The sequence below is a fragment of the Suillus fuscotomentosus genome, assembly GCF_016647785.1.
Source record: "Suillus fuscotomentosus strain FC203 chromosome Unknown F5891scaffold_5, whole genome shotgun sequence".
In the NCBI taxonomy this organism is placed as follows: Eukaryota; Fungi; Basidiomycota; class Agaricomycetes; order Boletales; family Suillaceae; genus Suillus; species Suillus fuscotomentosus.
The window spans coordinates 1,084,058-1,107,163 of NW_024539517.1; the positions used below are offsets into that span (position 1 = coordinate 1,084,058).

General features: G+C 47.7%; 6 protein-coding genes across 6 annotated transcripts; 4 read left to right on the forward strand and 2 right to left on the reverse strand.

The window, feature by feature from the left end:
* Positions 1–3,285: 3,285 nt before the first annotated feature.
* F5891DRAFT_942342 (uncharacterized protein) lies at positions 3,286–4,167 on the reverse strand (the record flags this gene model as incomplete). Its single annotated transcript, XM_041374414.1, has 3 exons — positions 3,286–3,509; positions 3,565–3,697; positions 3,757–4,167. The coding sequence occupies 3 exons, from the start codon at positions 4,165–4,167 to the stop codon at positions 3,286–3,288; spliced, it is 768 nt and encodes a 255-aa protein (XP_041231898.1).
* Positions 4,168–4,713: 546 nt separating this feature from the next.
* F5891DRAFT_1005067 (amidase signature domain-containing protein) lies at positions 4,714–7,577 on the forward strand. The gene is made up of 7 exons (XM_041360379.1): positions 4,714–5,134; positions 5,187–6,015; positions 6,067–6,139; positions 6,188–6,275; positions 6,329–6,390; positions 6,442–6,800; positions 6,853–7,577. The coding sequence occupies exons 1-7, from the start codon at positions 5,103–5,105 to the stop codon at positions 7,126–7,128; spliced, it is 1,719 nt and encodes a 572-aa protein (XP_041231899.1). The 5' UTR covers positions 4,714–5,102; the 3' UTR covers positions 7,129–7,577.
* Positions 7,578–7,922: 345 nt separating this feature from the next.
* On the forward strand, positions 7,923–12,579 carry F5891DRAFT_1101651 (uncharacterized protein). The gene is made up of 11 exons (XM_041363591.1): positions 7,923–8,350; positions 8,493–8,685; positions 8,736–9,295; positions 9,349–9,973; positions 10,043–11,285; positions 11,337–11,402; positions 11,467–11,652; positions 11,709–11,739; positions 11,791–11,828; positions 11,882–12,094; positions 12,149–12,579. The coding sequence occupies exons 1-11, from the start codon at positions 8,260–8,262 to the stop codon at positions 12,380–12,382; spliced, it is 3,480 nt and encodes a 1,159-aa protein (XP_041231900.1). The 5' UTR covers positions 7,923–8,259; the 3' UTR covers positions 12,383–12,579.
* Positions 12,580–14,346: 1,767 nt separating this feature from the next.
* On the forward strand, positions 14,347–15,773 carry F5891DRAFT_559366 (ubiquitin-related domain-containing protein). Its single transcript, XM_041372261.1, has 3 exons — positions 14,347–15,149; positions 15,209–15,295; positions 15,360–15,773. The coding sequence occupies exons 1-3, from the start codon at positions 14,597–14,599 to the stop codon at positions 15,584–15,586; spliced, it is 867 nt and encodes a 288-aa protein (XP_041231901.1). The 5' UTR covers positions 14,347–14,596; the 3' UTR covers positions 15,587–15,773.
* Positions 15,774–16,540: 767 nt separating this feature from the next.
* On the forward strand, positions 16,541–19,109 carry F5891DRAFT_1005094 (glycosyl transferase family 90-domain-containing protein). The gene is made up of 7 exons (XM_041360380.1): positions 16,541–16,589; positions 16,642–17,261; positions 17,328–17,701; positions 17,760–18,448; positions 18,501–18,586; positions 18,638–18,841; positions 18,892–19,109. The coding sequence occupies exons 2-7, from the start codon at positions 16,804–16,806 to the stop codon at positions 18,959–18,961; spliced, it is 1,881 nt and encodes a 626-aa protein (XP_041231902.1). The 5' UTR covers positions 16,541–16,589; positions 16,642–16,803; the 3' UTR covers positions 18,962–19,109.
* Positions 19,110–20,592: 1,483 nt separating this feature from the next.
* F5891DRAFT_1125658 (glycoside hydrolase family 16 protein) lies at positions 20,593–22,190 on the reverse strand (the record flags this gene model as incomplete). Its single annotated transcript, XM_041363990.1, has 10 exons — positions 20,593–20,684; positions 20,736–20,883; positions 20,938–20,998; positions 21,053–21,213; positions 21,269–21,284; positions 21,342–21,603; positions 21,655–21,679; positions 21,736–21,816; positions 21,867–22,011; positions 22,051–22,190. 10 exons carry the CDS (start codon positions 22,188–22,190, stop codon positions 20,593–20,595), a joined length of 1,131 nt encoding a protein of 376 aa, XP_041231903.1.
* Between the last annotated feature and the right edge of the window lie 916 nt (positions 22,191–23,106).

Here is a 23,106-nt window from a genome sequence, read left to right on the forward strand (position 1 = left end):
TGGAACTGCTTGTTATCGAAGGTAGGAGAAGCTGGGAAAGCCAGAACGGCAGATTGCGGTGGCGAAGAGCAGGAAAGGCTCATACTGGAGGATCAGGGCAAGTGAATTCGCGGGAGAGAAAGGAAGCAAGCGAAAGGCAAGCTTTTAGGTAAGGTGAACGCCGGTGGACTGTAACGATTGCAATACGAATAGTATGAAGAAATTGGTTGAAAATCGTTAAGAGTAGCGGTGTGAAGATGGGGGGAAGGAAGAACAAAGATGAAAAAATGAAAAAAATGAACTTGCGAGGTTTAAATTCAATTTTCAACATATGACGCACGGGACTTCGAGGTTGGAATACTGTAAACCCAATAAAATGTGATGAAAGAAGCCTGGCTTTCACCACCTAATGTCATTGCATACCCCATTTTAGGTCGGTCACTGCCCAGATTTGGCAAGTACTCAAGTTCGTTTTGGAGCGGCGCAAATAGGATATGCACGTCGAGGGCATTCCATGTTCCAAAGGTGATCTCGTTCGCAACTTCTTGGGTCCACTATTCCTTCTGTTCCAGCGCGATATTGACAGAGAATTAAGCTTTAAGAAGCATAGGCGAAGACCAGAGAAAATCATTGCGCAAACCTGACTGACGATCCAGAATTCATTGGTCCCAGAAGATGCCAATCGACGGAGACCAGACCGCAAGCAACCAGTACTTCCGACAACACATGTGCAACTGGCCCAGCATCTATTCGTGTTCGATACTGCTTGGAAACAGACGACTATAAGTGCTTCATCGAGTGTCAAAAAGACCAAACCGAGCGTAGCGACTGGCAAGGGCGCTGACAGAAGCAGGTCCTGCGAATCCTATCTGATGACAACGAAGACGACGGATTGCACGAAACCTCCTTGAACCTGGTTCAGTCTGACCTGTACTATAGCAATGTTTGAGCAATATTATTGTCAAAGCACCAATATGATCGCAGGAAAACCGTGACAGCCGAGTCGTAAATCTTTTGGTGGCAGTGTTGACTCGGAAGAACTTGAGGAGAGAGGCAGGGTGGCTGTGCCATCTAGGTTTCGCGCTACTAACTTATTCGGTTCAATCGAAAACTCTTTGACGTTGCATGTCGCGGTCCACCGAAGTGGCCAGTACACGAACTCGCAGTTTCATGGTCACTGCCAGTGGGTAAGGTACCAAGCCCTTGACCATTTCATCTGGTATGTCTGTCCACGCACTTTACTCGGACAATGATATTATGGTCCTCCGTGTCAGACACTTTTTCCAAGTTTGTAACTTGAGCAGATCTGTTTGACGCTAGTCTGTCCTACTACTACTAGGCAGACGTTATCGAAGGAAGCCATTCGTTCAAGTTCCTTCGTATCTTGAATGTTCTGACTTGTTCGGACCGATCTTCTACGTTCAAGAAGGACTCGGACCTACAAACTCTTAAAGTTTGATGGGTAGTAAACGTTGGCCAGCTTCCTCACATCCACATCTTCTTGGTGAGTCTGGATATTCATTCGATAATCTCAGTTTCTTCTCCCCAGTTTTTTTCATGGTGGTACTCTCTTTCTCCGACTCATCAGGGAAACGTAATCCACTACAGAGTGCTACAGAGCGCTCTGTAGCATTCTGTAGCACAATCCGACCTGCTGGTGGAATATCGATACCTATGATATCTGCGTCTCTCTGCATTGCAAATGGGCCTGATCCACCCATCATGCCTCGGCAGATTCGTGAGTAGTTTTGCACGTTGTTACAGGAGCAGGCAAGATAATTCCTTTCAGGTTCTGCCAGTGCCCACTTTCGCTTGCATTGATACCACCGATCCGAGACAGCGGGAAAAATCAGCCCTGCATAAGCGATGTCATTCTACATCCATGATCTATGGTTATAGCCACTGACTATCGCAGCTTTTGTACGGCGTCGTGGTCAATTGGCAGCTAGTTTGCCCCAGTGGTACCAGTAAGCATAATCATATTCGCATCGTGGGATGCAACGACCCCTAACACCTACTTTGCGAGTTTTGAAATCGCCATGTTCCACGTGTATGTACTTAGGATCTCCGACTTCGCTTCTTTATGGGCCTGCGTACGTGAGTATTCCTTGAATCTCAAAGTTCGACCTAAATTGGATTCGCCGTGAATGTCACGGATAGCATCAAGTAGGTCACCTTATGTATCATACATCATATCTCTTCATCCCAACAATCTCGGCGACAGCTTGAGCGTTCTGTTGAAGTATAAGTATTTATTCAGATGCGGCAATCACCTGGACCTGGACGGAGCTCACACGAATTGTCTTCTATCATCTTCTCGGTTCCGGTGGCACGACTCTTATCTGCACCGCATGGGGTTGGCGTAAGTGAGTAGTCCCGCAAAAATCTTCGAGTGTTGTCCGGCGTTCACGGACGCAGGGGTAAGTCGGCGAACGGTATCCGCGGAGGCACCTCGCTCGAAGTCCGTTGACAACTTCAACTTGAGGTCGACGACCTTCAAGTACCTGTACGCGTTGATGTAGGAAAGTCACAGGATCATTGAAAACAGCTCAAAAACAGCTGCAGCACCAGTGTCAGGTATTTAACACTTGTATACTACCAGTCTTGAACACCGCGGCCTCCGAATCGAGCGTATTGTGCCATTGCGAAGGCTTCCTTGATTGGAGGGGTTCGTTCAGGAGTGAGACTCAAAGGTTTAGTAGGTCCTTGAGTGGCTAGACTTCAGCTTCTGTGCGACAGTCCGGTTCCGAGTTCCTCATCATGTATGTAACGGATGCTTCACGGCGAGAACTCGCCTGGAGCTTATGTGTAACTCTGTAATGGTTTACAAGTGCCGGCGAGTTTTCTGGTAAGCCTATTTGGCAATTGGACTTATGCGCACCTTGAATTACTCGTTCCTCAAACGATATCAGGAACTGGACCAGTACTACTTAGTATGTATAATCTATATGTAGTTCTGACAGTTGTAGCTCAGGTTACAAGTTAGAAGGTACAGCCCAGACATGATGCATGACCTCGGATCCGAGGACCTCGTTTGACCCAATGACTCTGATGCCAAACAGTGAGTGGAGTTGATGGATTAGTTTGGATGATGACATGCACTAGGTCTAGTAGATCCACGATGTGAAGTAGTAATTGCTGATCATCGGATATGTCTGACGATAATCAAGCTGTGGTACGTCTGTGATAAGATAACAGTGGTAATGTCGACGTGGTTATGCCACGATCGCTTGACACAAATAATGTACAGTAGATAACTCATAACAGCATGTCAGCACCCATCGCAGAAACTGCGCGCGACTTGTGTTAGGACACATCCATATCCTGATCCTCTGACGAACGTCCTGCCTTGTGCATCATTTGCGGTGACGACACTGGGGTATCTTCGATATCACTCCACGCCGAGAAGTCATCGACGCTAACACCCAGATCCGACAATTCTTGCCAGTTTGCATATTCTGCGGCGTAAGCCTCAATTTCCTCTTGCTCGAGGTCCTCCGGCGTCACACTATAACTGTCAGGGGGCATTTCTGGAGCACATCGAAGGTGAGCTTATTGATGCCATATAGAATAGGAGAAACTGACCTTGCAATTCGCTTTCCCACCGGTTTGCATCCTCCATGTCTGGGTCAAAGGAAGATCCGACATCATATGAATACGAAAGGCGATAGGAGTGTTTTTGCTTATGTGCAGTATTGGCAATGATTCTCCGAAAGAGCTGTTGCCAAGCGTCCAATTATGAGCGTTAGTAGACCCCCTGTCAGGAAAGTCACACACCTCATCTTGCATAACAAATTCATCGTCCTCATCCTCATCGCAGTCCATCTCAGCATCAAAAAACACATCACTGCTGCTACTTGTCCTTTGCTTTTGGACTTTATCATGTCGTTGTTTCTGCGCGCGCTCAAGACATCGCGCTTTAAAACGATCACGTAAAAATGTTTTTTGAGGGTTTTCTGGCGTTTGACTGCCAGCATGTGTGCATGGGAGCTGGGTTGCCGCACTTCTGGATGAACTGGTTACGCGAGTTTTGTATTGGGCTTGTCGTCTTGCTTGTGCGGCAGCCACCGGCGATGATTTCGGAGAAGCCAGTGGTGACGAAGTAAGTGGTTGGTGACTCCTTGCGGAATAATAAGATGAACGCCCGGGAGTAGAGGGGGTCTGGAAAATGGGACTTGAACTTTGCATACTTAGCATTTCGTTGGCCGTTCAGTCGCCGTGGTGAATGATGAGTGTGACAGTCAAGAGTGGCGCGTTTGTTGTGACTTGTTGACGTGTTTAAACAGTGCCCAGGAGTGGGTTCAAGCATTCAAATGTATGACATGACAACACTGACCGCCGCCCCGACCCCCAGAAGCCGGCATTTCAAGTCATTGAAACAGACGGTTGATGTGACCATGGCCGCCGACTCGGACAAGATACGACAAAACATTTCCGACGTTCGCATGGAAGCAAAACCAGCACCTGGGGTCCTGCATCTATTCCAGGCGCGGGTCCGAACCTGTGGCGTTGCTGAGGGACATGCATCTACTACATAGTAGTGTCCATAAATGATACGAGGCACAACATTTAGGACCTGGTCTTGGCTCTTTTTGGAGGCTTCGACATGGTGTTGAATCCGATCACCGGTCTACCTGATTCGGACTGAGCATTTTTTGCCAGTCACGCTGATTGCAACGAAACATAATGAAACGCGTCGTCCCAAGACGTGTCGTGACCAGAAACGCCAGCAAGTGCCCTGTACTCTCTTTACTTTATAACTCTCACAATTTCTCCGCAGATTTTCCAGCTGCTAGGCTGGAGGGTCTTCTAAATTCTGCTCTGTTCTGGAAGATACAGTTCAACGTCTTCTTTCGGCTTGCCTGTCAGAGGATGTCTAAAATATAACAGGTGTGATCAAATCTCCAATATATTTGACTGAGTGTATTTTGATATCTCCGTCTATTTATTTTCAATTATGGCACCCTGAGATCTGGTATCGTACCTTCGGGTCGCAAACAGCCCCATATTATGGCTAGTTCATCACTTACTTAGGACCTACGAGAGGTACCGAAAGCTTTTAATGAGGCAGAGTCTTGTGCGCTCATGATCGGTTTTGTGCCCCAATCTCCGATTTCTTGAACATGTTCTTCCAGTCCCAACATCAACGTGACTGGTATGCATCCAGTTGTTCCCTGTGTTCAAAAACTCACTTGTGAATCCGCCAGCGCCGCCAAACAAGAGGAACGACAGAAAACATTGGATGGGTTGTCCTCGTCGTTCTTCGAGCCATGCACAGAGTCCGATAATAAGGTGCTTGACTTGTCCCTAAGCGAACTAGTCCAACGCCATAACGCGGGTTCACTGTCAACGGCGAGCATTTTGAATGCTTATGGAAAGAAAGTGGTCTCAGCGCAGAAGGCCACTAATTGCCTAGCCGGGATCATGATTCAAGAAGCTCTAGTCCCGAAAGTTCCAGCTCCTTCAACTGGCTCTGACGGCACAGACATTCCCGAACAACCCGCGAAACTCCTCTCCGGTGTCCCTGTCAGCATCAAAGACTGTATCGATATCGAAGGCTACGACACTACTGTTGGTTATTCTTCTAAAGTTAATCACCCCGCTTCGTCGTCTGCAGCGATAGTCCGACTTCTTCATGATGCAGGGGCAATCGCTCACGTGAAGACTACCGTACCCCCCGGTCTTCTCGGAATGGAGACATCATCAGACCTTTTTGGGCGAACGAGTAATCCGTATAACGAGAAGTTCTCCAGCGGCGCTTCGACTGGTGGTGGGGGCGCACTTCTTGCATGCAGGGGGAGTGTCATCGAAATCGGCACAGATCTTGGCGGCAGCATAAGGTTGCCCGCCCATTATTGCGGACTCTATGCTATGAGGTCTTCGATAGGACGGTTTCCATGTCAGGGAACGCATCCCCCTGTACCTGGATTAGAAACAGTGGCCACTACATCCGCTCCAATGTCTCGAAGACTGGAAGACCTTGAAGAATTTTGGAAGCGTGTTGTGGAGATGCGGCCATGGGAGTATGACCATACGGTTCGCTAAGTTCTCATTTCTAACATCCACCAGACCTAATGATTACTGCAGTGTGTTCCATTACCTTGGCGACCCGCAAATCTTCAAGAGACGAAGCTGAAGTTTGGAGTCGTTTGGGAAGACGGTCAGCCCCTTTTACGCTGCTTTTTACATTCGTTCCTCATATGTCTAGGCATTGTTCCTCCCTCTCCTGCTTGTCGTCGTACTTTGGAATGGGTCTGTGATGCATTGGAGAAGCAAGGTCATGAAGTAGTTGATTTGTGCGCTCAAACCGCTCTAATCTTGAATTTTGCTGACCAATAACATCACCCAGTGCACCCCCTAGCATCCCAGAAGGTCTGAATGCCGGATTTCAGTTATGTTTTGGAGATGGGGGTGAGCATCCTTCTATCGAGCTGTAAGCCACATATGCTGAAGTCTTTGTAGGGGTTGCTTTCTTTGGTGCTGTGCGTAAGGACGAGAAACTTGATCCCGTGATGGTTGCTATCAAGTCTTTGTTGGGGATGCACCTTTGGCTCAAGAAGTTCTTGGCAATGGTAACGCGTAAAACTACTGGTGATGAGGTCTGGGCATCTATGCTCGAGACGATTCACCTCAAATCGCCAGCCGAAGAACGCGTGCTTGTCGTCTCCCGAGACGAGTACAGAGAAAAGTGGCACCAAGCATGGGAAGATGAAAGGTTCGACTTTTTGCTGACGGTTCCACATTCATTGCCCGCTATCCCTGCTGGAACCGCAGAGAAGGTGACCCTAATATCTGCTGCCTACACGATGATTTTCAATATCGTAAGCTTCATTTTCAACATCGTATTCTCATCGGGAGCTCAATGGCGAACAGTTGGACTATACTGCCGGTGTTCTCCCAGTATCTTTTGTTGACCGCCAGTTGGACGGGCTACCGAAAGATTTTATGAAGAGTTCCGACTACAAGAACATGGGGTTGATTTCTAAGGGTGCATACTCTGTTTATGATGCGGATAAAATGCACGGCCTGCCCCTTGGCGTGCAAGTTGTCGGAAGGCGTTTTGAGGAAGAGAAAGTCTTGCAGGGGATGAAGATCGTTGAAGATGCTCTCGAGGCATGCGGTCGTAAGTTCATTCCTCGGGAATTCTAGGGTGACTTTGAACATCGTTAAATTGGATCTTGACTTATGTGATAAACTGTGCACTATCTTTGTTTATTGTTAACTGTTCATACTTCATGTCCACTGTAGTCGTCGTACTGCATTGACCTTGTAATGATTATCCTGACTCCACAATGTGGGGAGCCTCGGTTGTGTATGCACGAAACATCTAGCCAAATGTGTGCCTGCCTTTTTATGACAACTGAGGCTCAGCCAACCTGTTGGTTAAAATTAAAGCTGCAGAGTAGAGGTACAATAATAGTCACGATTTTATTTGACCATTTTATTTCGTCAGCATGATGACAGTCAACAAGAAAAATAGGCACGTTATTGAGTGGCCATTTTATTTCGCACTCGGCATACTGTATCGAGTACGGAGTTTGATATGAGAGAGGGCTGCCGAAATGCCGACTGAGTGAGATCAACACACCCAGTACGAGTGCTCAACGTCGCAAGCACTGATGCCAACATGGACCAGCAAGAAAGTGCATACGGTCACCACAACACCCCAGAAAATATGCTGCCCTTGTACGATCAGTCGACAGGGCAGATACGGACCTTCTGATGATATCAGCCTGAGGCCTCAGAGACTGGAACAGGACAATCACCACGTCTTGAAAGATCTGTTCTCAGTCGAGAATGGAAATGGAACACATCAGTTTGGAGGGGAATTTGCCATGGTAGCATGAACGTGTTTCAACAACGTCTGGGTCGACGAGCACAGTACAAAGGCCTGCGTGCCGTTCAGCCGTCGCGTATCTGCTTTCGAGCTCCACTATGTACGTGCCAGTTGAAGTTCATTTTATTTCGGAAGCTTTTGCACGAACTGTCATGAAATAAAATGGCCAAATAGAATCGTTAATGAGTAGGGCTATATAATCATTGGCACCGTTCGCAGTCTTGTACAAGGATCAGACAGAACATGTCAGGACGACTTTGCGTGAGAAAGAGAAGAGAAAACAGAGTCCAAGGACTCTCGCGATACGTAATAGAGTAGCCTATACTTCAAGTTCCTCGTGCCAACTGAGGCCTTGAACATGGGGCGACTTCTCTTCCATACATAAGCAGTCAAGCGGATCTCATCTATCCCTTTCCTCCTTGGAAGGGTATCCTCATCGGGGCATGTTCGCCCCCTCAACTTCAACATCCCTTCCACCTTTTACCGACAATTCCATGTCTCAATCTTTGCCAAAGGTTGGCGAGACCAGATGCTGTGAGTCTACCAAAGTCTATTATTCCCTAAGGGGTCTCCAGTCCGATTGTTTCGGTACCTCCACAAACCTATCACAAATCTGTAATTTTCTCTTCGTCAATGATTTCGCTAACCAAGATTTTGTACTTTGTGGCACCTTTAGACTGGTCCTTATTATCGTCCGAATTGGATTTCATCTATCTGGATCCCGTTCTTGCCAGTCATCTTGAAACCCAGGCTGACTTGCTCATTGGCAAGTCCCTGCTATCCTTTGTTCACCCCGAAGAGCAGGCTACTGCGCGAGCAGATCTAGCAGAAGCTCTTGAACAAAGGACGATGCATGGTAGCGTTACCAGGTAAGCGATTCCAAGTGCAAACATATTTATCATCACCTCATTTTTTCCAGGGTCAGGTATTGTCGTCTCGCTCGCATCCGTCGCATCCTCGGTCACCAAGGGCCTACTCAACCGTGGCCTGATGGTGACAAGGTTTCCGTGGATGCCTACTACATGGTCGTTGACATCGTCATTAACTGGGCTGCAGAGGGCCTCGTGTTATGCTTTATCCACGCAGTCGTCGATCTTGAACCTGGTGACAATGATAAACATAACAGAACTCCATGGACGAATTGGTGTGGCACGCCATGCATGCACCCAGAACAGATAACACTATTGCAACAGCGGCTTCTATATTACTTTCCTCAATCAACCGCCACAACTAGGGTATTCCAGATCTTGTTCAACTCCAATTACAACCAGCAGGACTGTCGTCTTCTGTTGAGCTGGCCGTCGGACAGCAGCCAAGAATATACTGGTATGCCAGGAGCGAAAGACTTTGCAAGGCGAGCGGTGGGCATTCAGACGTCCACTCGGGATAATAGTGCGAAGACGAGTTGCATGAGACGTTGGAGAATCCAAGATACAATGCCTGGAATAGGCGAAGTAGAAAGCGTGTTCATCCCTCATGGTAAGCGCTTCCTTGATGAAGTTCATGTACTTCTATTAAGCAAGCGGATATAGGTTCAATAACGTTTGCATGCCACACCATTCAACAGCCTGCTTCGCGGAGCTTGTCTGTCTCTTATTCTCAGTCCCAGCCGTTCAGGAGGTCGACAGACGCCTACACGCCTGCACACGGCCAACATCACCACTATGGCCTGTCGGCAAGCCCGTACACACTCCCGCCTGTGTCTACCTCAATGCCACAACCTTACGGGCGCTACACGCAGTCTTTGACGTCCCAATACTCCCACTCGCCCTGGGGGAGTGACTCGGAGCCTTCTTCCTCGCCCTCTCAGTTTGACAGGTGGCCTGCTCAAAGCCCTGCACATTCGATGGCATCCCTCCCGCCGTCTCCAATTTACGGCGAGAACAGAGCGTCTTCAAGCAACTATCAAGCCACACCTAGTCCTGAGGACTACAGTACCAAGGCTGCCTTCGAGGCCAGTGTACCGCCGGCTCCGCCCTGTGGTACCGACATTGTACCTCCTCCAAGGCACCGAGTGAGCCCCGGATTATATAAGGACACCCTGCCACGTAGCACCAGCAATCGCCCTGAGGGTGTTCTCAAATGCAGTAGTTGCAAGGCAACGTCTAGTCCTGAATGGAGGAAGGGCCCCAGTGGCAGGAAGGAGCTCTGTAACGCGTAGGTGATACCACAACATGCGACGGGACTAGTTACTAATATTCACTTATTTTCTGTTTCATTGACCAGATGTGGCTTGCGCTACGCCCGTTCTCGTGCCAAGAAGGAAGGGCACGTGGGATCGACACAGCGTCGGAAGAAAGACAAGACCGGTGTCATTACAGCTAATGAGGAGTCTGCGGTGCCGTCTACTCCTCCGATACCTATTACTGGCATGGCTTCGAGGATTCGTCGTGGTGCTGTTAAAAGGAGCACATTTACTTCCTCATCATCTGTTGGCTCTGGATCTGGTAGTGAATCATATTCTCAACCAAACTATGTAGCAGCAGAAGATAATCGACCTTCACCATCACCTCCGTTGCCTGGTCTCAATTTTGTTCGCTACCACCCTTATCCGTCCCCCTCTGGACAACCACAAGTTGATGATCGTACATTCCCTTATCACGCGTCTAGCCCTTTTCAACCCTCATCTCCGCTTTCAGCACCGGTCAACCCGCGCTCCGTCGTCCCCGCCACCAGGCACTCTCGCTCCTCAGGCAGTCTGAGCTCTGCCATGGGCTACTCTTACTCTTCAGACAGCCTCAGCTCTACATTCTCAATGGGACACTCTTACTTCCCCCCGTCTTCGCAGTCACCCCCACCGTTTGTCAGAAGGCCTATCGCTACCAAGAAATTGTTGACAATGGACGATGACGGCTTTCAGCCTAGCCCGAGTCCCAAAGACTTGGGTCTTCTATTGCGCCCACCGTATGAAACACATCAATTCTCGCATTCTCCACAGACACCGGATGAGCTCCCGCGGAGCGGGCAGTCATCTAACTTCCGTGCTCGACCCTCCTCACAGGACATGCGGCACGGATACGGTCAGGCTCAGCATGTTCATCAGTATGACGACGACCTTGACAATTCAGATTTACCGCCAGGGCAAGTCGTATCAGGAAGTTCTCTACCTAACGATATCGGTGCCATGTCTATATCTCAGCGAAGAACCAGGCTTGGAATTCGTACACCGAGTAGTCCCTGTGCACAATCATCACCCAATACCAAAGATAAAGCAGCCACACGTCCTCAAAGAGACAATCGGAATGTGTTCAGAACGGAACACAAGAATAGGACAGAAACCGATTCTACCGTCGAGTCCAATACTACTTTCGGGAATCACATTCTATTTTCAGAGCTGACCCGAGCACCATCACATTCACTCCAAGATCTTACTAACGAGCTCCAGGGAAGATCACTTTATCCGACAGCTTCTGGAGGCTTTGGGGACATCTGGAAGTGTGATTTAGTGAAGCCCGATGGGACTGTACAAGTATGCCTGCCTTGTCGCATTTCCTACGGTATTATTCTGATAATGACTTAGGTAGCAGTAAAAACTATTCGTGCTTTCGAATCCGACGACGAGATCTTGATGCGGAAGAAAAGTAAGGTGATGTACTATCTATCCAATGGCGTCACGCATGTCTGTTTATCTGATGTTGAATCGACTTCAGAGAGTGCGTCGAGAACTCAAAGTTTGGGGCCGTCTCAAGCATGATAGCATTCTTCCACTCTGGGGAGTGGCAAATGACTTTGGACCTTACCCCGCAATGATTTGCCCATGGGCTGATAACGGAGCACTCACGGGCTATCTTGGGAAGCAAGAAAGCTCGTTGTCATCTTACGATAAGTTCTCCCTCGTAAGCCCTGTGCATCTAGCATCTCTAGATACTTACTGACCTCTGGCGCTCGCCAGTTGAATGATATTGCTCTTGGATTGCGATACCGTGAGTTCGTCGTTCACTGCACCCATTTCTCAAAAGCTCACGTTGGTTCAGTCCACAGCAAATCAGTTATTCATGGGGACCTGACAGGGGTGTGTAAGATCACACAGAGAATGTTCTCATTACTCACACGCCGACTCTCCAGTCAAATGTTTTGGTTTATGGCAATGGTCGGGCATGCCTTGCTGACTTTGGTCTTTCCACTATAATCCTGGAGTTCGTCGGTACCTCATATTTTAGTTCTACTCCAGGGCACGTCCGATGGGTAGCTGCAGAATTATGTGAAGTATCAGGGGATGATGAGCTCTCGCTCAGCACCGAGTGCGACATATACTCATTTGGCAGTATCACGCTTCAGGTTGGTGACTCGATTTTGAATGATATGTGTTTGTTTACTTTGCACATGCTCTAGGTATTGACTTGCAAAGTACCCTACTACAATGTGAGGAACGACATTGCGGTACTGGGACAAGTCATCAAAGGGATCAAACCAGAACCTCCTAAGGAATCGCAGATATCACCTGGGCACTGGGAGTTCATACAGCGATGCTGGTGGCCTCGTGCAAGTCGTCCGTCAATTGCAGAGATTGTAGTGTTTATAACATGTGAACGACAAGCTGTATCATCGCATTCAACCACAGTATAGGGAAGATTTAGGTAGCTTTATATGATACATGATAAAGCCATAGATAGGTTGAGATCTCCCTGTCAGCCCAGTCAAACTTTGATCAGGTGCCGGCGGACCCCTACCCACAGAATCAAGTTATTCAGCCATCGTACCCGCAGTGTCTTGGCTCTGTAGCCTTTCTGTGTTACCTCTGCAACACCCTGTCTAGCCTGATATGCACTCTGTACGGCTCTGTATAACTCTGTACGGGCTACATCTACTCTATGCAGAGTCATAGAGAGAGATCCCCTTCTGTGGACACTGTTGGTCTGTGCAGGGCTGTCTAAGGGTGCACAGTCTCCCTCTGTTTTTCTGATGCATGACAACTCAAGCCCATGAATATTCTAAGGGCAGAAAAATTACACAATACATACTGATTGAGTAGCTCAGATAAAATCGAAACAAAACAAGCACTGGCCACATTAGACAGACTCAGAAAGACACTTGCCATAACTCGCAAAAACACATTACTGTAGATGTACAATGCACAAAATTGATCATTCTTCCTGTCGAAAATATGCTTCCATGAAGCTGACCGTGCTGTGTCGAATTCCGTTCTGTTGGATAATCGATGATTCAAACGTACTGACATGAGTGCGGAACACAGCCTGAAGGAACCCTATTAATATCGGAAACGATATGCGTTTAACATACTGTGACACATGTCCAAACCAGCCCTCGAAGCGGAAGATTGCCGATCCTAAAAGCCCCATGGAGAAAACCTTCGTCCCGAGCATTCAGCTAGGTATGTATCCGAGAGGACTATAGAGAAATCAACTCCAGCTGCCTCCCAAGTAATCTCAAAGTGCATTATTCCAGTGAGACGACGCAGAATTCAAGTTGGATCCGAGCGAATGAACGGAAGGAGCGTACCTGAATATTATTATATTCGTTATAGTGGACAAAATTCAACCCCTTGGGGAGACGAAGACGAAATTTGATGGTGTCCGTGCTGAGGAGCCTAATCTGATGCTGTAAGTGACAAGAATGGAACGAGGAAAGTCTTCTCACAGATCCAGTGTAACATGATTGTTCTAGAAACACCTAGCTTGTCAAAATAATACAAATCAGCATCGATCTCTGACTAACCTTTGCTGAAGAAGTAGACTTTATGTGTCGCTGAGAGGTCTGTGGAGGCACATCGAGTTATACTAGGAACTCTTCCGGTGCCTCTGGTCGTAATTAAACTGAGTATCAAGGTACAGCTAAAATTCAAATTTGGCCCGTAACATAATTTGCAAAGCCCAAGTAAACACTGGAAAACAATCTGATGGTCTCATCCCATGAAACCTACTCCTTTCTCTCTTCTTCGTCAACAGTAGCAGCAGTGAGGAGCATCTTGGACGATCGTATCAATTTTTCTCAGGATACCACTAGTTTCGTTGGACCCGAAGTTTTACTGGCAAGGCAGTGGTCCCGGAAGCTTTTGCCGTACTCCGCTTACCGCTTTTCGAAGAACTTAACAACGGTTATAGCTCCCTCTCTACACCTACCGTGTCAGGTCTCCCTGGGTCTTCATATAAGTTCTTCAGAGTGAGTAGGATGTTTGTGATCTTATACGCTATTCATCGTTTCCTCACCTTGTTTTCACCAGCGTATCTTTTGTCGGTTTTAGCAGCAAGTAAGATCCGTGACGACATAGCACTGCTATACACTCAGCCTCGCGCCGCTAAGTACGTGGGTACTTGTACGCCTCCCTCTTGGATTGCGGGGCTTTGTCTGATAATTATAACTACATCAGCCATCATCAATCACAGGCGACCGTCATATTTAACCATTCCTCCCATCGTGAACATACCGTCTCACAAGCGATTCTGTCCCATTCACACAAAGCCTCGACTACCCCTGCGAGCCCCAGTGTCATAATAGTCGCTTGATCAGCCCGCCTCGTGCTCGGTGATCAGATTCCGTGGTCAAGTGGTCAGGGCCTTCGCACCGTCAAATCGAAACAAGCGATCTTTTGTTGGCTTTTTAACACGGATTTTTCCCTCGCCCCTAGCGTGAACGGCCGACTGCGCTTAACTTCACACCTTCACTTTCACTCTGTGCTTCATCTTATCAGTGGACCCAGCAGCCTGACACCTGCAGGCTTGCTGTGAAGTTGCTTTCTAACGCGCCTGTTCAGGAACGTCTCAACTCTCAGTTGTCGGTTTCTGTCTTTTATCCCGACCCCTGCATTCAAACTTAGGCGTGATGAATACATCTACCTCTGCCTCGCATGAACAAGCTATGGAAAATCAACCCTCATCAGATGATCCACCATTGTCCCTGCCGCAGCCAGACGCTCGCGAGCGTCCATCCACAGCACATGCAAGTGCTTCCCCTTCATTAGGTCGTAGAACTTCTTATCCTCCTGTTCCACTTCCTGCTGAACGCCCTTTCACTGTTCACGGCACCTCAAATATGCTCCCACGTGCTACATTTGCCGCAGGCCCATACAACTCCGCAAGTGCCCGGACATCGTTCACTCGCGTTGATGTCGATAGCATTCCGACCTTTGGAGCATACCCTGCCCTTCCGAACTCAAACTTGGGACAAGCCTCGCCAGACACTACAGTGAACAACACTGAAGCAGTTGCGCTGTCTACCGCAGACGGACCTACTACACCAGAAAATATTGTACCTCAGACACCTCAAGTGTCCCTGTCATTTCTCCTCGTCTCTGGCCGAAGGCGGACTATGTCGTTCGATCCAGCGATAACAATTGGGAGGGTCAAAGAGCTAGTGTGGAATGCATGGCCTGCAGGTCAGGGTTTCAAATCATTTTGTCCTGGATTTCGTTGTTATAACAGGCCTCATCCACAGATTGGCAAGATGAGAGTCCGCAAGCCCCATCGCATTTGCGAATTCTTTACTTAGGCAAGATTCTGCAAGATGAGGACACTCTTACTCGTGAGTATACTTGTCGCCCGCAATGTTTTGTCTTGCTCATATGGATGAATGGCATGATTACAAGATCTTTCATTCCCAACTTCTATACCGTCGGATTCGTCTTCCCTGCCTACAATCGTTCATCTTTCCATTCGCCCCTCTAACATCTCAACGGTTGACGATACTATGAAGAAGAGACGCCTTAGCAATGCATTTTCCCGCAGGGGAACAGCAATGAGCAACGACGCGGAGATCGTACGCGAAGGTGACGATACCGTGGGATCGGGATGTTGTGGATGCATCATTTGCTAATGAGGGTAGAGGTCCGACGATTCAGAAAATTCATCGCTTTGGTCTGGGAGCATGTCAAACCAAGATGTATCAGGTCATTTCGGAATGAGCGCAGATGCGTGTGATATCTGCTAACATCATGCGGAAGAACTTTGTTTATATGGAGGAGGACTAGCTTTTTTACGATGGTATGCAACGTATCTTTCGCGTGCTCCTCGAGCAAAACGGGTGGATATATAATACTATTGCAGCTAATACATTTGATCACTACTTCTTTTCAACTTCAATTTCAATTCACCTATGATACATGGTACTCATTCGGACAAACTTGAACTTTGCTTGATATGGTTCTGAGTCAGCGTCCTGGGAGCTCGCAGTAACCACGATGGGGACGTTCACACCAGGGAGCTTACGCGCTTACGGTTCATGCTTATCCGTGCTATTCTATCCGTAGGTCCAGGTGTGTAAACAAACCAAAACACAATACCCAGCGCCTCTTGTGTTAATCCATCCGGGTTTTGCAAGGGGCTATGATGGGAGCAGGAATAAATTGATAGAAGACTTGCAAGTCCCGTTTGGATAATCATGAGCAAGATGGCGACGCAAATGACAGCGAAGAACTACTAGTACTAACGTCACGGATGCTAAATATGCATTAAAGCTAACCATAAAAGCGAGTAGTAAAAGGAGCGACAAGATAAATGAGGGTATTGAAACAGTGTTGAAAAATAGAAGGGCATCGTTCAGCCAGGGGACTATCTAAATTCATCTCAGTCAGGAGAGTAGCGCACTCGCTTCCTCGGAGGTCGAGGTTGAGAATCATTCTCCAATTCGGTCAGCTTCTCTGCTCGACTGACCAGATACCAGCACTGGACTCTCTCGAAGAAGGTTGAAACGCATCGGCATTCAATAAATATAGTAGGGGTAATGTATTTTGGTTTGTTTATACTTAGGGTCTCTCAGGCCTGTGTGAACGTTTGTACAAAGTTCTAAAATGATTCTCCAAAGGTTCTCCCGGTTTTCAGTAAGTACCTGATACGTTGAATATCCTGATAAGCCCAACGCATAAATTTTAGACTTATACATCCCAAACTTGGGTGCCAGCTACTTCATAAAAAGAAATATCATCTCCGAGTGCTGATCCGACGAAGCTTCTACCGGTACCCTCCCTGACTTGTCATGAATTTCATTATAATGGCCGCGAGTGACTCTCTCCCACTTACCATCCCCCGGCACCCATGGGTCGAGTCTCTCACAGGTCCGTTACAATCGTCGTGGTTTCCTGCGTTCTAGGGATCACCTTGCGCAACCTCGTATTTGTACCACCCAATAACAGCATCGAACTTGTAATATCAACACAGGACCCAGATTCTCCCACGTCTCCATACCCTCACATATCTCACGACGATTATTTTGCAGAGGATGATCAACTAGACTTGGTTGATGACATAGTAGACACTGTTCGAGTGCAAGTGCAAGAGGAACGTCTGCCCCCTCCCCTCGGTGATCACTATTACGGCGAGGACGGGTTGCTCGTTGTCAACCCAAATGGACGTCATCCGATTCTTGATCTTATGGAGCGAGCGGAGGAGGCTTGGTCAAAGAAGCTCGGCCGCGCAAGCAAGACACTACCCGAAGCTGTCGCAGAATACAAACGAAGATATCACAGGCCTCCTCCAATTTACTTCGACAAATGGTACGTGGTCATCATGGAAACCAAGTTCAAACGAGCTTCATAGAAAAATTCCCGTCGGGTTTGTAGGTGGGACTATGTAGTGGCAAACAACGTTCAACTTCCAGACGAATACGACGAGATATATCAAGATTTGGAACCTTACTGGGGCATCGACGCCCTGGACTTCCAGACGAACAGAGAGCAACTAGAGGCGCAAGAAAATACCATTGTTCTTGCAAAAACAGATCAGAACTCCTTCATCGAAATCGTCGACTACCATTTACCACAAGATGCTACCGAAAGGCTCATTGGTCGCATTGACAATGTACTGAAACTCCTCCAGGATGTAGAAGATGCTCTTCCTCCTTTCCGCGCCGTTTTTTCGCCTCATGACAATCCCAGTATGCTATCAGATTATGGTATCAAATCGATGGCGCTTGAAGCGGCTGCCGCTGGCCACAGTACGTCCTTTTTGATTGATTGTTGCGCTGCAACAAATTTTGCTCACACGATGTTAAGCTCTAAAACGGAATGAATTACCACCGGCACAGCGGTCTGGATGGCTCTCTGCCTGCCAGTCATCATCTCCAGCGTGGCAACATCCCGTTGATCTTGATAACCCCCGTGAGCGCGCATCTAACAAAACCTTCATCTCCGATCATCGCCTCTCGATGGACCCGTGCCTAAATCCTTCTCTTCTCCACAACCACGGCCAATTTCTGTCACATGACAAAGGACCAGATCCCCGGAATACACTCATTCCTCGATTTTCTCTCTGTTCGACAGTGGTTCATCATGATATTCGACCGGCTGTCCCTTATGGCTGGATCGAGGACCTTCCTGTCTCAGACAACCCGCCATGGGAAGAGAGGGTAGACGAAAGATTACTCTGGCGCGGTACTAATACTGGCATATTTCATGGCACCCATACCAGGTGGCGGCAAGGGCACAGAGACCATCTAATACAGTTTGTCAACGATATGGCAGGAACAGCGGATGTGCTTCGTTCGCCTCTGAATGACTCTGAGCCTGTTGGAGAGCCCGTACCTATACGCAAAGCATACCTCAATCCTGCATTAATCGACATTCAATTCGCCGGAAAGGCAGGTTCCTGCGCATTAGAGCTCTGTGATCAGCTGGATAGACTTTATGACTGGAGAAAAATGCAGACGCTTCAAGAGGCTGGCCATTATAAATATGTTTTTGATGTTAGTCTTAGATTTGATTCAACGATAGCATTTAATTATTCGCCACCTTCAGATCGATGGACATGGGTGGTCAGGGCGGTTCAAGCGGCTCATCACATCAAATGCCCTTCCATTCAAAGCTACGATATATCCTGAGTGGTGAGTGCTCGTCTCATCTAATGCGCGCGAAATAAAAAGTCATGTTCTTAGGTTTATGGATCGAGTTGCGCCTTGGGTGCACTATGTACCCGTACAGGTTGATTTGTCCGATTTATATGATACATTTACTTTCTTCCGTGGAGGACCCAATGGAGAAGGTGCGCACGAAGAGTTGGCGAAGAAGATAGCAACAGCCGGGCGCGAATGGAGCCAAAGATACTGGAGACGGGAAGATCTGACAGCATACACGTTTCGGTAGGATCCATCTTTCTCAGCAGACAGTCATCCTAACCGGTCGATTCAAGTTTATTCCTCGAGTATGCTCGCGTTTCCAACCTGGACCGTGATGCAATGTCATACAAAGAGGACTTATAGTAGTACTGTGTATCGTACTTATGTAGGATCACGAGTCGATGGACCCTATAGGTAATCTTTCTTGACGAGTTCCCCGATGCTCCCGTGGATGGCAGTTGCATAATCGAACTGCTTTGAGGAGATGGGTCATTTGATTCCCTCCAAGGACCTAGCCGGTTTCTTAGATCTAACTGTCATTAGCTAGTTATTACTCACTGCGATATCGAACTTTGAAGATGCCATCTAGATGTCTGCCATAGCCTGCCATAGCGTGTCACCCAGATAATATTGAGCATGCAAGTTAGAGATAACGCACAACTATTAATATATGTTGGCCCAATTGGCCTTGCAATTGCGCCTCACGGCGATCGACAGGAATGATGATCGTGGACGAGGGAAAAGCTTGGCAAAAAGTGGAGTCGAGCTATTCATAGAAGAAACTGAGGATCATCATGCGTGATCTTCAGCCAGTGCACAGGTTGTACAGTTAACGACTCGCATCGGTTGAGGTGATGGATGGGCCAGTTGGGTTGGTGGAGGAGACGATGACAAGAACAAACGGCTGGTATTACATAGCAAGCGGGAAGCGAACCTAAGCTTGAAGCGAACAGGGAGCATTTGTTTGCCAGAGTTTGTGCCTATGATACGTAAATCAATAATCATGCGATGAATGGTATAGTTCGATAGGCACGCGAAGAAGATTAAGTGGATCTTTTTGAAACACCAGATTGCATCCGACGACGAACAAGATGAAATCCACAGCATCTTATTATCGCACTGTCTTATTGATCTTCAGGCCCCAGGCTACAATGACGGTAGCAGGATGTTGTTGGTGTTCGTCGTCCTTGCACAGCAAGGATTGAGACCCATCATCATGTGCGCCCCCCGCACTGTCCGCGACAGCCCCTGTCACGTTGGACTTCCTGTCGCTCGTGCCTTGCATGGCAGCGCACTTTTACCACTGACCGAGAAGCAATGCCGTATGCCGTATATCTAATTTTTGGTCTCAATGGTAACAAAAGGGGGGAAGAACTCACATCGTTATTGTGAATAGGCGATATCAGTGGGATGTACGGAAGTTTTGATGAAAGGTACGTTGAAACCCCACGCGCATTGACGTGCGGGAACGTGTTGTTCGAAAAGAACATCGAGCCCAGAATAAGATCACTTCTGAGAAGAACAGAGAGCGATAGGATTGGGGTCACTCGTTGACAGTCTGATCTTGGTTTCTAGAATGATCAAACTACCAGATCCAGAATGCCCCAGGAAAAGCCAGACCGCCAAAAATGTGTTATCTAGGAACCGAATTCGTTCTTGCGCGAAGCTAGTCCTCGTGGGCGAACCCATCAACTGCCGGCACATAAAAGAAAGGTATCAATATCGTACCATTGAAAAGATAGATACATACACTATTCAAGGACATGTGAAGGTCGACAATAAGACTTGAAGCTTTAAAACCTGAAGCTATAGATTGCCACAGCACGACGATGTCCATCTGCACACATGGTACAAAAGAAAGTCTGTCGTTTACATGTCCATAATAACAATACATCAATCCGTCCCTTGTCCATCGTGCAATCTAGATATAAATGCAGTCATAAGTTATCTCGGTCATCCCTAAGCAGTCAATAGTAAAAGTAAAAGTATGCAGATTACACTGGCATGCCCCGGTAATGCAGCTTTTTGAACATGAGTGGCCATGAACCGATCACGGCAATCGGGGCCGCAATGAGAAACATCACCACTGCACTCCACCCATTGTGATCGTAGTTTCGCGTGGATTTCCCACTTTGACGTGTAGCCGTTACCCTTGTAGGATTGGTGGATGTCGTTGCAGTGGCAGATGCAGATGGTAGAGCAGAGGTATATGCACGAACATATGATATGTTGAAATATGCATCATCATATCGTGGACTTCCAGGCCCGACTACGCAGTCCTCGTACTGTATGACAAGCGTTTGAGATAAAATATGTCATTTTCAGCTATGAGCACTCACACATTGACCTGTTGGACCTGCGTTGGCACACGTCGAAGCATAGTTTGATCCAACACCTGCCCTATATGTAACATGATTATGAAGGTCATGCGCTACGAGGTATGGCAGGACTCACCAGACTCCGCAAAGAGTAATATCTAAAACCAGATTCTGCGCGGTGTAGAACTGGGTAATGTTGCAAGTGTTAGAAAAATAACTGGCATGCGGAGTTCCCCATTGAGTGACGTCCACCGAAGCTGAGTTAGCTTGATTGATGGAAGCAGGTATGTTGGGGCGCTGAAACACATGTCAGCACATTGCAATATTCATCAAACCTAGGAATACGCCGCACACTCCAGAACCAGATACTACAAGTGATTGTTAGCCTTAAGGATGGTAAGGATGCAACACGTGCAACTACGTACAAGATACCCGATACATCAAATTGCGTTGCCCAAACTCCCCCACCAGCTGCCGCAAAATCGCTTGCATAACTATTCGGAGAAGTTTCCATCACTGTGCATCCAGGGGGTTGAGAACAGTCGGTCGTTGGACCGCTTATACCAAGTTGATATTCTGATCCATTATCAGTGCATCCTGGCGTGGTATGAATACTCATTTGGTTATAAGTCATCATATTAATGGCCTCGATTATATCTATTTCTCCATCCTGCGGCCAGTTGGGCCCTACAAAGTCGCGTCAGTGGGTGAGATCAAAACCAACAGCATCACGCGCACCAAAAGTCCAAAATGCGGGCCATACCTCAAGTAAATAGTTCAGATACTAACAGCAAGTGAATCAAGTTTCTCATAACATACCGAGCATCCAAACGGTATGTGACTGAGGTCGATTATCCAAACGCTTCCGATATCATATGTGTCTTGACTTGTTATGCGAACCTGTTGAGCTCTGATAAGTACCCGGTGCTCGCCTCTTGTGTTTTGCGTACTGTGCTACGGTTCTGGCCCAGAGGCACGTTTGTTGTGTTGTCCACTTTGATAATGGCATTTCCTCCACTGTCTATGTACGCCAGCTTCTGACTGGCTGCATAGGACTCGTTGGCCCATAGGACATTACCTGCATCATGTTTTATACTGTAGCAGAATATAAGGAATGGCGGATACGATGCTCACCTGCAGTTAAGGTTGTCATAATCGCCATAAAAGTCCCAGCGATCGAAGAAGCTCTGCCCCGAGTATTCGCGGATGAGACTATAGCCCTTCACAGAAGATATATAAGACGCAAAGACCCCAAACACAAGCCAGTATCTCATGGTGACGAAGTGTGAAAACATGAGCGGAGGAAAGCTCGAGGGCATTCATATATCTCGAGCGGCGATGGTCGGGCGAGAGTAGCCGCGCTGACAGCTGGAGAAGGGGTGGTCTGGAGCTGGAGACCCTGTGGAACGAAGTATTACATACTTAACCGCGCGCCGCTGTGACTTTCGGCGACTCGCCCGCACGACTGAGTACTGAATCCGAGCAAGCATGAGGCGCATGATAGAAGAATGCGTAACTGAAGCACGCGCTGGAGGCCTGGCCTTCCGTAATTGTACTATGATAGTGCTGATAGTGGGGTAATTACGTGCGGTCGCCAAGAATAGTCACACCTCCGAACAAAAAAGTCGACACCATCTCAGGCTGTCAGGCCTTCAGGGACGATCCAAGGATATATGTCTTTGGAGACAAACATAGGATGCGTTAAAGATCTGAAACTTGGAGCACATAGGACTACCGCTCAAGCTGACGAGCCTCGAATCAGGTGCTGTGGAAGCAAAGTATTAGATGCGTGGGAAAATATACAAGACATGGTTGAAACACACAAACACACCTTCTGGATATCTCAGTGTATGATGATAGAGGGACGTTTAAATTCCTATCCTTGTGTTGATAGCCCTGCGCGATCGCGAGAAGTTGAACGTCCAAATCATGGCGATGCATTTTCAAACTCGATTCTAATTTTTCTAATTGCCGACCCATTAAAAGCCAACCAACACACTAGTAAGTACTAGTATTACTAGCACAGTAAGTATTCTGGCTCAACAGCACGAAGCTTAAAGGTTTCTTATCACTTGAGCACTTGATGCTTAATCTTCGTACCGACGGGTTCAAGACTGTTCAAGGCCGGAACAACGCTGTCTTCTAGGTTTCTTCCACACAGCGCTGAACTCATCCAGATCCGGTGACGCG

Excerpts from the sequence above, each read along its gene's own strand:
- F5891DRAFT_1005067 (XM_041360379.1), top strand. The coding sequence starts at position 5,103 with ATGTTCTTCCAGTCCCAACATCAACGTGACTG. Across the intron at positions 6,140-6,187 it reads TGGAGTCGTTTGGGAAGACG|GCATTGTTCCTCCCTCTCCT; the intron begins GTCAGCCCCTTT and ends TCATATGTCTAG. Across the intron at positions 6,391-6,441 it reads GTTATGTTTTGGAGATGGGG|GGGTTGCTTTCTTTGGTGCT; the intron begins GTGAGCATCCTT and ends AAGTCTTTGTAG.
- F5891DRAFT_559366 (XM_041372261.1), top strand. The coding sequence starts at position 14,597 with ATGAATACATCTACCTCTGCCTCGCATGAACAAGCTATGGAAAATCAA. Across the intron at positions 15,150-15,208 it reads GTGGAATGCATGGCCTGCAG|ATTGGCAAGATGAGAGTCCG; the intron begins GTCAGGGTTTCA and ends CCTCATCCACAG. Across the intron at positions 15,296-15,359 it reads AGATGAGGACACTCTTACTC|ATCTTTCATTCCCAACTTCT; the intron begins GTGAGTATACTT and ends CATGATTACAAG.
- F5891DRAFT_1005094 (XM_041360380.1), top strand. The coding sequence starts at position 16,804 with ATGGGTCGAGTCTCTCACAGGTCCGTTACAATCGTCGTGGTTTCCTGC. Across the intron at positions 17,702-17,759 it reads AGCGGCTGCCGCTGGCCACA|CTCTAAAACGGAATGAATTA; the intron begins GTACGTCCTTTT and ends CACGATGTTAAG. Across the intron at positions 18,842-18,891 it reads CTGACAGCATACACGTTTCG|TTTATTCCTCGAGTATGCTC; the intron begins GTAGGATCCATC and ends GGTCGATTCAAG.
- F5891DRAFT_1101651 (XM_041363591.1), top strand. The coding sequence starts at position 8,260 with ATGTTCGCCCCCTCAACTTCAACATCCCTTCCACCTTTTACCGACAAT. Across the intron at positions 11,653-11,708 it reads CTTACGATAAGTTCTCCCTC|TTGAATGATATTGCTCTTGG; the intron begins GTAAGCCCTGTG and ends GGCGCTCGCCAG. Across the intron at positions 12,095-12,148 it reads TTGGCAGTATCACGCTTCAG|GTATTGACTTGCAAAGTACC; the intron begins GTTGGTGACTCG and ends CACATGCTCTAG.